The sequence below is a fragment of the Pygocentrus nattereri genome, chromosome 19 (assembly GCF_015220715.1).
Source record: "Pygocentrus nattereri isolate fPygNat1 chromosome 19, fPygNat1.pri, whole genome shotgun sequence".
Classification (NCBI taxonomy): domain Eukaryota; kingdom Metazoa; phylum Chordata; class Actinopteri; order Characiformes; family Serrasalmidae; genus Pygocentrus; species Pygocentrus nattereri.
The window spans coordinates 39054045-39065598 of record NC_051229.1 but is presented as its reverse complement, the minus strand read 5'-3'; the positions used below and the strand labels follow the sequence as shown (position 1 = coordinate 39065598).

The 11554-nt window shown below is 39.8% G+C and overlaps 2 protein-coding genes across 2 annotated transcripts in view; both read right to left on the bottom strand.

The window, feature by feature from the left end:
* brwd1 (bromodomain and WD repeat domain containing 1) overlaps positions 1-486 on the bottom strand; it is a 46944-nt gene extending 46458 nt beyond the window's left edge. The window contains exons 1-3 of the mRNA XM_017681571.2: positions 299-486; positions 137-195; positions 2-31 (exon numbers count right to left, since the gene is read on the bottom strand). Of these exons, the coding sequence (XP_017537060.1) occupies positions 2-31; positions 137-195; positions 299-335 (126 nt within the window). The 5' untranslated portion in view covers positions 336-486. The remainder of the gene's footprint in view (position 1; positions 32-136; positions 196-298) is intronic.
* Positions 487-7000: 6514 nt separating this feature from the next.
* On the bottom strand, positions 7001-9851 carry si:ch73-281n10.2 (uncharacterized protein LOC561719 homolog). The gene is made up of 6 exons (XM_017681591.2): positions 9719-9851; positions 8549-8575; positions 8402-8431; positions 8280-8315; positions 8043-8162; positions 7001-7583 (listed from the first exon to the last, which is right to left on the bottom strand). The coding sequence occupies exons 1-6, from the start codon at positions 9734-9736 to the stop codon at positions 7533-7535; spliced, it is 282 nt and encodes a 93-aa protein (XP_017537080.1). The 5' UTR covers positions 9737-9851; the 3' UTR covers positions 7001-7532.
* Between the last annotated feature and the right edge of the window lie 1703 nt (positions 9852-11554).

Here is an 11554-nt window from a genome sequence, read left to right as displayed (position 1 = left end):
CCTGATGTTCCTCCAGTTCACCCACAAGAACCTGCAATGCAAAACAATAATAATAATAATAATAATAATTTATATCCAGTTTAATTTTGGAAGGGAAAGAACATTTTCCACAGTAAACACAAACAGCAGGTCTCACCTCCGCCGCTCTCCGACAGGGACCGGTGGTCAGAAAGCGAGAAATTAGGAAATAAAGCTCTGCAAGAAAAAGAAAATAAGAATAAAGAGTTTTTTTTTCTGAAACACATTAAAGCGCAAACAGGCACTAAAACCAGCTCTGAGCGCTTTAACCGAGCGTTACCGGATTCGAGGGGAGAAACAGTCCCGCTTCTGTCCATCGCGGCTCCGTCACTCTTATAATTCACAAACTAACTCCGAGCCCGATTTTACCCGCGGAGATATTTATTTAATGTCGATTTAATTCGGCTTTTCTGTTCGGACAGTTTTCTCTCGCCATTGGAAATCAGAGGCCTCGGCTTTACAGAGCAACTTCCGCTCGGGGAGCGGAAGCCGAAGGGGGGGGGGGCGTAGAAAAAAAAGTCTTTCAAACAAAGGAACAAATTTTATAAATATATATAAAATAATCCGCTTACAGAGAAATATAAAAACCCAGCTCTCGCTCTAACGAGGCGATGGGATAGAATAGTCGGCTAGGAGTGAATAAAATGAAAAATTACAAAATAAGTAATAAATAAATAAATAAAATAGCCCCTGTTTTTCACACAAGGTCGACGAGTTGGCCTGTGACGTCACCGGTCGAAACTGAAAAAGAAAAATAACGAAAATATAAACAAAACAAAAAAAAATACATTGTGTTGTTTCATTATGTTTATTTTTTTAATTATGTTTAATATGTGTGGTGTGAATTGTCTATACATATATATATATATATATATATATATATATATATATATATATATATATATACATGTAAATACCTACTTTAAAAAATCAACGATCGCTCTCGATGCTTAGCTCAGAGTAAATAAAAAAAAAACTGAATTAAACAAAATAAAGAACTTATGCTGGAGGTGTGACTAATAAATATTGCTTATTATGTTAAATATACGTGTTGACTTACTACATACCAAATACTACTTACTACATACTAAAATATTATATACTAATACTAAAACCTGCAACAACAAAAAAATTGTACATTTGTCTGTAAAGTTGTGGGGTTGTGTGTCAAATTCCATCCTGTGGAATGATTTTCTGAACTGAAAATAAGTTAACACACTTTGACACATTTTAATGCACAATTACTATTTGGTTGTGTTTCTTTAAGTTTACTTGGGGAAAAATTGAGTATTAAAGGGCGCAGAAGTTTGTTTTCTGTAGAGGATGTGTAACTTATTTACATTCAGAAGATACATTTGACCAGGAGCGTTCAAACTTTTGCACACAATATATAATATACAGCAAAAGTATGTAGACACCCCTCCTAGTTAGTGAGTTCAGGTGTTTCAGACACATCCATTGCTAACAGGTGTGTAAAATCAAGCACATAGCCATGCAATTTCCATAGATCATCACTGGCAGTGGAATGGTTTACACTGAAGAACTCACTGACTTTAAAAATAACTGTCTGTGTTTACATGCAAAGATTTTTGTGATTACAGATTCAGACTGAGATGTTTATGCTCACTCTACTGAACAATCTGATGAAAAATCTTCATTTACATGCTCAGTACAAGTAATCAGATCCAAAATGACGCACATGCATGGAGAACCGCTTAGAGTAAACGTTACCATGACAACCAGCATCCCGTGAGTCCAGTCAGAGTGAGATGAGCAGCAGTGAGCAGTGATTGTGTTTTTAACTGCTTTAAAATGACGTCAGACTCAGGAAAACGTCCTTCACACGTCCTTATTAAAGAAGGCCGAGAGGAAGACGTCGTGCTCTGAGACGCATAAGCTGGACGTCCGTCCCACCGCCGTCTTTTAAAGATCAGAGCATGAACTTCGTCTCCTCTGCAGACCAGTTTCTGCTCCGCCGTGTTGAACGGTATAAACTTTCCGATAGGGAATGTAATCGGATACAGGCATTTACATGGATATTATTCTTCTATTTAACAGATTATTTACAGGATTACCCACCTCGTTCAATTGGATATTAATTGTGTTCTGAATGGCTTCAATCTGACTAGACTATTCCGATTGAGGTGATTACTTGGACGTATTCTATTCCGATTGAGCTATTAGTCAGATTATTAACAGATTATCAGGCTGGTTAGGGTTAGGGTTAGGGTTGGGCTGGTTCAGCTCATCAGCTAATTAGCAAGACATTCACGCACTGAATTCAGGGGATTAGATGAGGTTAAACGTTAATCTATGCAGCACTTTGGCCTGGAAGGCCCCCAGTTTGACATAACTGCTACAGGCCAATATACAACATAGCTATAATAACAGATTATGAGGGTAGTTAACATATTTTGGTTAAAAAATACAAACCCAATTTGTTTGGAGCACTCGTAATATTAATTAATTCATTCTGAGCCGCTCCCAGGCCAACTTGGTGATATAATCCCTCCAGCAGGTCGTAGAATGACTCCAGGGTCTTGTCCCTGTAAGCCATGCCTGGTAAACCTCCAACAGGGGGCTGCCAGGGGCATCCTAATCAGATGCCCGAAGCACCTCAACTGGCTCCTCTGAATGTGGATGAGTAGCAGCTCTACTTAGAGCTCCTCCTGGATGACTGAGCTCCTCGCTCAAGAGAGGTGTAGCCTGCCACCTTACAAAGAAAGCTAATTTCTGCCGCTTGTATCCATCATCTCACTCTTTTAGTCATTACCCAAAGCTCATGACCATAGGTTGGGATGTAGACCGACTGGTAAACAGAGAGCTTTGCCTCTCAAGTTTAGGAGCTCCTCAAAGTGCTCCTTAAACCAACAGACAATTGATGTCAGAGTTTCTCCACCCCTGCCGCTCCAGCCACTCCTAAGTCACCAGACAGTTGTCCTGAACCTCCTTGAAGCCAACCGAAAGTCCTTGTCCATGGCCTCTTCAAACTTCTTGCTTTTGCCACACCTGCTGCTTTTCAGAATTCAGCGGGTTCATTAGGCTGTATTACGTCTGGTTAGCTCTCTGAATATCTGCTTTCCTGTTAGCTATGGTTTGTTAGAGACTTTTATAAAGTATTTTCAGTGTAAGCTCTGACTGTAACAAACAAAAAGAAGCACATGAAATAGAATTGATGCAACCAGTTGATTATCTCATGACATCAGAAAAGACTGCTTAGACACAGGGAACATATAGTTTTTTAAAATGCTCTTTTATTAAATTTAGCAGCAGCCATGACCTACCACTCAACACTCCCAAACGACTGGGATAGCAAGCAGGCCATCATTAGCCATATAACTTACCTTGACGGTAGGCACTAACACTGCTCTCCTACCACTACAACCCAGCACAGAATACCACAGACAACACATGTGCACATCCTCAACTCAGCAACACCAACTTATTTACATGTTTTAAGTCTCTCTTGCTGCAAATCCGGTACTTTCCAGGGTGCTCCATGCTTGGCCACACATCCTGTTCATCCACGCGTAGTAGCAGGTGATTACATGGCTCACCCATTCAAGGGAGCCATCCCAGTAACCCCCACAAAGTCTAGGCAAAGTCTAAGTAGAGTTGCTGGGATGGGTGGGGACATGCAGACTGGCAGTCTCTCCAAGCAGGTGGTATAAAAAGTCCTCTGTTCCAGTAATCACACCATGGACACGGGGCTCTTGGCCATGTGTGCCACCAATCACTCCCTGGGGTGGCGTCCTCTTATCCAGACAAGCTTGTGTAGGTGTGATGGTCAAGTGTCCACATGTTTGTGAGCAAATAGTGGAAATTCTCATCACTGTACCAAAGCTTTGGAATAGTTTGGCATGTAAGTAAGTGCTGTGTAAAAGTATTTGCTACTCACCCAATTTCCTCTATTTCTGCTCATTTTTAGATTAAATCATCTATTTAATTAATTAGTAACTAATATTTGAAAAAGACAAGTAGCTGCACCACAAAATGCAGCTTATACATGATTATTCACTTTATAAGATTTGAAAAAGTAATTGCTCCCTAAACCTAATAACTGACTGTTCCACCCTCGACAGCTGCAGTCAAACGTTTGCGACAAGTTGTGGTGAGTCTTTTACATCAGTGTGGAGGAATTCTCAGGACTTTAACTGGGCCACTACAAAACCTTAATTTGGTTTCTTTTGAGCTATTCAGAGATGGACCTGCTCATGTGCTTCAGATCATCTGCTGCTTAACCCAACTGCCCTTGAGTGTTAGGTTATGAACTTACAGGCGGACTTCAGGATTTTCAGATAGAGAACAGAATTCATGGGTCCATCATTTAGGACAAGTTGTCCAGGTCCTGCAGAAGCACAGCAGCCCCAGACCATCGCACTACCACCACCATCGTTCACTGTTGGTACGATATTATGGTGGAGTGTTGGCTTTACGCCAGATGTAACCGGATCGGTGTCTTCCAAAAAGTTATACCTTTAACTCATCAGTCCACAGAATATTATGCCCAAAAGTTTTGGGATCATCTAGATGTTTTTTTTTTACAAAGATGAGATGAACCTTTGTGTTCTTTTTGGTTTAGCAGTGGTTTGCACCTTGCAACTCTACCATGGATGCCATTTTCCCCCGTGTCTTTCTTATTGTGGAATCGTGTACTTTGACCTTAACTGAGGCGAATTGAGGCCTGCAGCTCTTTAAATGTTCGTCTGGGTCCTTTAGTGACCTCTTGTATGACTTGTCTATGCGGTCATGGTGAAATTTTGGTGGGCTGTCCACTGCTGGGAAGGTTCCAGGTCCAGGCCCATTCCAGGTTTTCTCCATTTGTGGATAAAGGCTCTCACTGTGGTTCTCCAGAATCTGAGCCTTCAATGACTTTCACATGTCTCTGAATCTCTTTAGATCTTGGCAGCATCTGCTGCTTTTTGAGACCTTCTAGCTGCTTTGCATTGCCAGACAGGTTCTATTTACATATTCAGATCCAGCAGGTCTGGCAGATACCATGCCTGGTTGTGGACAGTGAAACTGAACCTGATAGTCAAGTGAATCTGGTTAATTGGTTGATTTAGTAGCTCTGGGGTCATTTACTTTTCACACAGGACCAGAAACATTCTACCATCCACATGCTTAGCTGTAATGGGCAGGTCCTGTTCTGACCGGTCCTCTAGCACACACAGCAAGTTAGTACAGAAAGGCGTTGCAATGCTTCACTTGTGTTGAGTATGTTTTGTGCAAATTTGAGGTAATCTGGATATTAATTTTACTATGAATTAATTATAGATAGTAGCGTTAGTCGTTATGGAGTCACATCACCACATCAAACGTTTTGCAGCTTCCTTCAAACTAAACGCTACAAGGGTGGCATCATATTAGGACCATTTTCATGTGTATCTACAACAAAATTATTGTAAACTTTTCAGTAGCGCATGACAAAAAAAACCTGCAAAACTGAAAATCGCAGGAAATTTCACTGAAATTATTTTACTCTGTAGATTTCATGGGAAATGGCTACTATGACAGGGCCTTATGCTCTGGAGGGTCTTTCATCCTCCGGTTCTGAGACCTCCAGTACCAACGTTCTTGATTGCATGCTCAGAGTTGGAATCGAGCAAAGTTCACACCATCTGACGGGAAAAAATTCCTTAGTGAATTTTTGTGAAACACGGAGTTTAAAAGCATTGCAGACAGACCACAAAACAAAAACAACCAAACTGTTATTACAATTTTATTGATAACACCAATTACACAAAAAACAGCTACTGAAAAGAAATTCAAAACAAACAAGAGAAAAAAAGCAAATGTACATTTGTATTTAAAAGCTAAAACCCCTTAAGAACAATATCACTACTGCTGGTGTTAACAGTAAAGAAAAGTCATTGCTTATTGAAACCGGTGTTTAACACTGTAATGCAGTTTTAATCAACAGTTCCACTTAAACGTCCTTCCTATAAAGTCCAGTCACATACTGCATATAAAAATTACGAAAAACTTTATTCCACAGCAGCTTTTTGGAAAAAAAAGTGAAATCATCATCATCAAACAGCTATAAAACCCAGCGATGAAGCCCCAAGACCACGAGTGTTCTAGTGTTCAGGTGTGTGTTTGATTCTGAAGTGCACGAATCACAAAGTACAGCTAAATCGAAGAGCTGATCGACGCACCGCTCGGAAACAAACTCACACAGCACAGGCTGCGGAAACGTGAACTCTAAGGAATGTTTGAGTTTTATGTTAAACGTATTCCTATTTTAGAAGTTTGGTAGTCAGCCACGACTTCACCATGTGACAAGGAAGAGGAGCAACTGTGACGGCTCTCCAAACCAAAGTTTGGAGAGAAAGTTCTTGACGAAGGCAGCATCAGTGAGCCAACTAGCCAGCTTGGAAAACGTAACGGAAACCGATGTCCAAACGTACCAAACCTAGTAAACGATGTCTGGTTTAAGCCTCCTAACGTCACCTCGGGTAAACCAGTTCATGACTTCGCTTAAAGACTTGAGGCTTATCGAAGACTTAACAGTTGGCTGCTACGAGAAACCTTCATGTCTTCTCCTGTTGGAGCAAAACCGCTGGTTTTGGTCAGGCAAACATCTCATGTTGGGCATGACCTGATTTAAACAATCAGGTTTAGAATGAGGCTTGGCCACCCCAGTTCCATGGCTGGTAGCAAAATCAGTGGCAGTCACATATTTTTAGACATAAAGCAAGGTTTGATAGACCATAGTGAACCGTTAGTCTTAAAATAGGTCATTTATTTTCCAGATTACAGTCTAAATAATTTTGGGTTGGTTTTGCTCCACTAAAGCCGACTCGACTCACCTCACCACCAAACTAATACAGTAAGTGAACGATGGGAAGTAACGATGCCAAGTCAACGAGCAAACATCAAAAACATTTATTTCAACCAGGCTTGAGTTTAACCACATCTCACAAACCTGGTTCCTCAAAAAGGCCAAGGTGTTCTTATAAACCTGACTCACAGACAAAACTTAGGAATTTATCGGGCTGTTTATTTCATGTCCAATCAGAGCAGGGCAACACATTCTGAACACAAGAACATCTCCGAGAACCGTCGGTGCTCGTCAGTAGGATGTGAGTATTTGTAAAGCGTTGCACATTTTGATGCAAGAGCAGCTTTGATCTGAAGGTGATGTGTTACCATAGTAACTCATGCTGTAGTACCGTGATCTTTATGAACAGTCAGGTTTGTACCGGTTGAAGTTCTTCAGCCCGGCTCGAGGAACGAGGCCCTGCTTCATCCCTTCTTTCAAAAGTTTTTAAAAGCTTTTAAAAAAAAAAAAAAAAGTTTAAAAGTTGTTCCATAACTGCAGTTCCTCTTTAAGAGATATAAAAAGAAATACAGGACAGATTTTCTCCCCTAAGGCCTTTTTGAACCATTTTCTATACAATGTGTTTATAGAAGTTGACTACAAAACCAATTTTTTTCTCCCCCGACCGTTTTTTTTTTTTTTTTTATAAAATAGCTGATAAAAATATTCCTCTGGTTCGGTGAAAAAGGTCTTATTCAGCAGCTTTCTCATCCTTCTCATCTTCTGTCTCCTGAGTGGCTTCCTGAAAGGCAAAATAAAAGTTCCTTGCTTGATTCTAAACTAGTTAACATCCTTAACAGGGAACAAAATCAGACATGCAAGTTTGCTGCAACATACTAGATAAAAATAAACAATTATATTAGAATATTTACTGGCCACTTTTACTCCGTGAGTTAAATTCAGTAAATGTGCAGAATGTTCAATGTTGGCAACCCACGCCAGAAGGTTATGTAATATTTATCATATAAATTAATATTTATTCATGAATAGTTAATAATATTTTTATTAAGTAAAAGCTGCAGTGGACTGGGTGTATCGTTTGCTGTATTGTGGTCCGTTTAACCGGAACGTGCTGCTAAATGTTGCGTGTTTAAATGGTCCTCCAGATTGATAGAGAATGTACTGTATATGGTTATACAGTCATAAAGGGCGCTGCTATTCAAGCTTGTCTCAGTGCATTATATGACCCTATAATGCTGACCTCTTCAGCCTGGTCCTCTCCGTTTTCTGCTGCGTTCTGCTCAGCCTCAGCCTCCTTCGCCTTCTTCTCAGGCTTGGCTTTCTTATCTTCCTTCACCTTCCTGGGCTTTGCAGGTGCCTTCTGTTCAAATCATAAATAAAGCAATGTAAAGCTTTCAGGTGATGGTTAATCCACCATAATACAACGACAGAGCCAAAATATCTTTATATACACGTGTGTGTGTGTATATAGCGTTACCTTTGGTTTCGGTGCGGGCGGCTGCGTCTGTGGCTTCTGTAGAACAGAATCATGAATCAAGTCAGAAACAGCAATGGGCTACTTCGTTATTAATAATTACACAATCAGACAGTCAAACTTACAGCTTGAAGCCGCTCGGATCTCCTTTTTGGCTGTATGAGCAGCGGAAATAAGAAGCACAATAAGCACAAGTGGGTCTAAAACGTTTATTTTTTATCATAAATCAACACATGTTTTATTTATTTATTGCTGAAATGCTGAATACTGACCTCAGATGCTTCGGTTCCATTGTTTGCCTGTTTAAGATAAAAACACAACAAGTTAGAATCTATTAGCATTATGTTATTAAACTAAGTGCAGAATAATTAAAAAAATAAGAGCACATAACGATATCAGAATCAGCACTGGCAGGCAATTGACTTAAGTAATTTAATAGGCAATATCGATAACTATTGTTATTTTGCAGCGTTACCTAACTGAGGGCATTTTCACTATACATATGAAAAAGAATCATGTGTTTTGTGCACAGGAAAACAGTAAGAGAAGCTATTTTGGTCCTGATTTAAGCACAATAGCAATAAATATATATGCATCCTGATTAATATTGCAATAATCATTAGTAATCCTAATTTCTGCGTTTTTTTTTGCATGTTTATTATTATAAATACCGTCAGAAAATAATTGCATATCGGCACAGAAATCCCATATCGGCGCACCTCTGCGGAAAACGGGTGGGTTTTGCTGCCGTTCTTTCCACTTTTATTGGTACTTATATAAAACCCCAGATCACATGTGGGGGATGGGGGGAAATCGGGATGTTGTTTATAAAGACTAACACCAAGCAATGTATGGCTATTAAGGAACATATGGCTCTGTTTGTAAAACGTGAGGTTAAAGTTGTTCGAATTTTACGTTCCACCTTAACTTAAATAGCGCTGCAGAAAGTAACTGCTGATCAATTTAAGGTGGGACGGAAAATTCGAACAACCTGAGCCTTATAAGGTGACCGAGAACAATAACCACGTAATTCTACACGGTTCTCTCGGTGTTCTAGAGCAGCTGCATCAAATAAAACGTACATTAGCGTAAAACACGTAGGTTAGGATTCTCAGCTATTGTGAAGTGCTACCGGGCTGCACTTTAAACGGAGCCCTGTGCGGGGCAAGAAAAGGTTTAAAAACAGCACAGAAATCGTCAGAAACTGGGTAAAAATATTCCGATTTCAGTGCATTATTCACATCTCTTTACATCCTCACAGAAAGAGTTATAACCGCCGGTTAATACAAAACGTTTCGTAACGTCTCGCCGCGCTGAACGCTGCTAAGAAAAAAGGCGCCAGAAGCTCGAACTTAGCTAGCACTATCACTTACTGCCCTACTTTCACATTTTTAAATATTTACAGCCTCCTGGTCAAAATGAATAGATAAAAATCGACTTACTTTGCCTCTTTTCGGCATTGTGGCTCCTGGGGTAATTGACTTTCCAGGAAAGAAATGTTAAAATAGTGAAAAAACGGGAGCTGCGTCTCGTTACGTCCGTTCAACTCAACTCGCCTTCCAGTCTGCTGCTGTTCTAAGCTTGAACGCTATGTAGGTGCCGAGGCGAGCTGGAATCAGATTGGATCCCGCCTCTGTGTACGCTGGTCGACCAGCCAATCAGCTTCTCTCAGTTGCTCTCTGCACCACCTCTCACGACGGATTGGCTGACACGGCCTAGCAACAGAAATTTAAACCATAACAGACGTCCTAAGTGGATAAAGCGTGGTGTCAATCAAAGCTCCAGCGGCACTGTGTGAGGACGGATTTTAAACACAGACTACGAACTTAAACCGAGTTTTCTGTATTTAAAGCTCAACTTTTCCATGTTTATGTCTTTAACTGTGCTGTTAATGGAAATGCAACAGTTTTTTTTTTCAAATTCTCTGCATTAAATATGCATATTAAATATTTATGATATAAACGAGTCTGTTCAGAGTGTCTTATTTTCCGTTCCACCTTAAATGGTGCACAGCAGTAACCGCTGCGGGGTTTAAGGTGGAACGGGAGAGCTAATTTAAGTTACCCGCTATATTGCTCAGTTACCTGTTATATTACTCAGTTACCTGTAATACTAATCAATTATATAGTATAAAATTGAATCGTCCTTTGTCCTAATCAATTATCTGCTGTCCTAATCAGTTACGTATTACACTAACAAAACCTTATTTACTGAGTACAAATGGTTAGATTACTGGACATTAAAATGTATTTAAAAATGTATGCATAAAAAATAAATGTCTTTCTTGTTTACCTTCAGAAGAGCGAGCTTCTACAAGGACATAAACACAGAAACATCTCTGAAATAAATGTAGGATCATTCAGAAACCGTGTTTATTTGGTTTCGGAGGTGACGAGCATCTACATTTTTAAAATAGATGGTGCTTTAACGAATCATTAGTAAAGACAGTCAATTTATATAGACCTATGAATGCTCAGAAAGTTCTTCAGATTGATGGCGAATGTGCTCTATACGGTTCTATTCAGCACAAAGCGTTTCTCCATTGTTATGATGTCAAGCTTTAAAGCAATAATAGCACAACAAGTTTTGGTGCTGTTTATTGTATAGAAATAAACTTGCCTTTCCTTAAACATATTTTTAAAATCCATCCATAGTGGAGGGATACATGCAGGCAAAATAGTCCCCAAGGAAAATGTATTATTTCAGATTTTCCACTATTTTCCATCATCAACATTCCATATCAACTCAGAAGACTCGTGTAGGTTCTCTGGTGGTTCTGGATGGTAAATAAAATGTCTATATGTGTGTTGCAGTCAAGACGACACCTGGTTCCTATCACCTCCACTGTAAAGGCATCTGAACCATTTCACACCAAACCCCTCTGAATGACTCTGTTTACATCTCACACACTGGATTATGGAGAAATTTTGGTGGAGTTTCCCTTTAAGCAGCTTTTCTGGGGCACAACCTTCCTTTTCAAGCATACCACTTTCACATGCGGCCTACATCTTGCAATGTTAGGTGCAGTGGGCCGACTCAGGACATCAGATACATTCTCACAGCTAGCTGATGAAAAGGATCGGTAGGCACAGCTTGACATGTGACATCAGTTTTGATTAGTTTTGGTTTTGATTAGATCTGAGGACCCTGGGTGAGTGATCAGAGTTCACTCAACAGCACAGATAAAAAGAAGGAAACAAACTCAATCACTACAAGTTCAGCAGTTTTCATTTAATTTGACAAATATTAACACTTATTTGGTCAGGTGTTGGTTAACA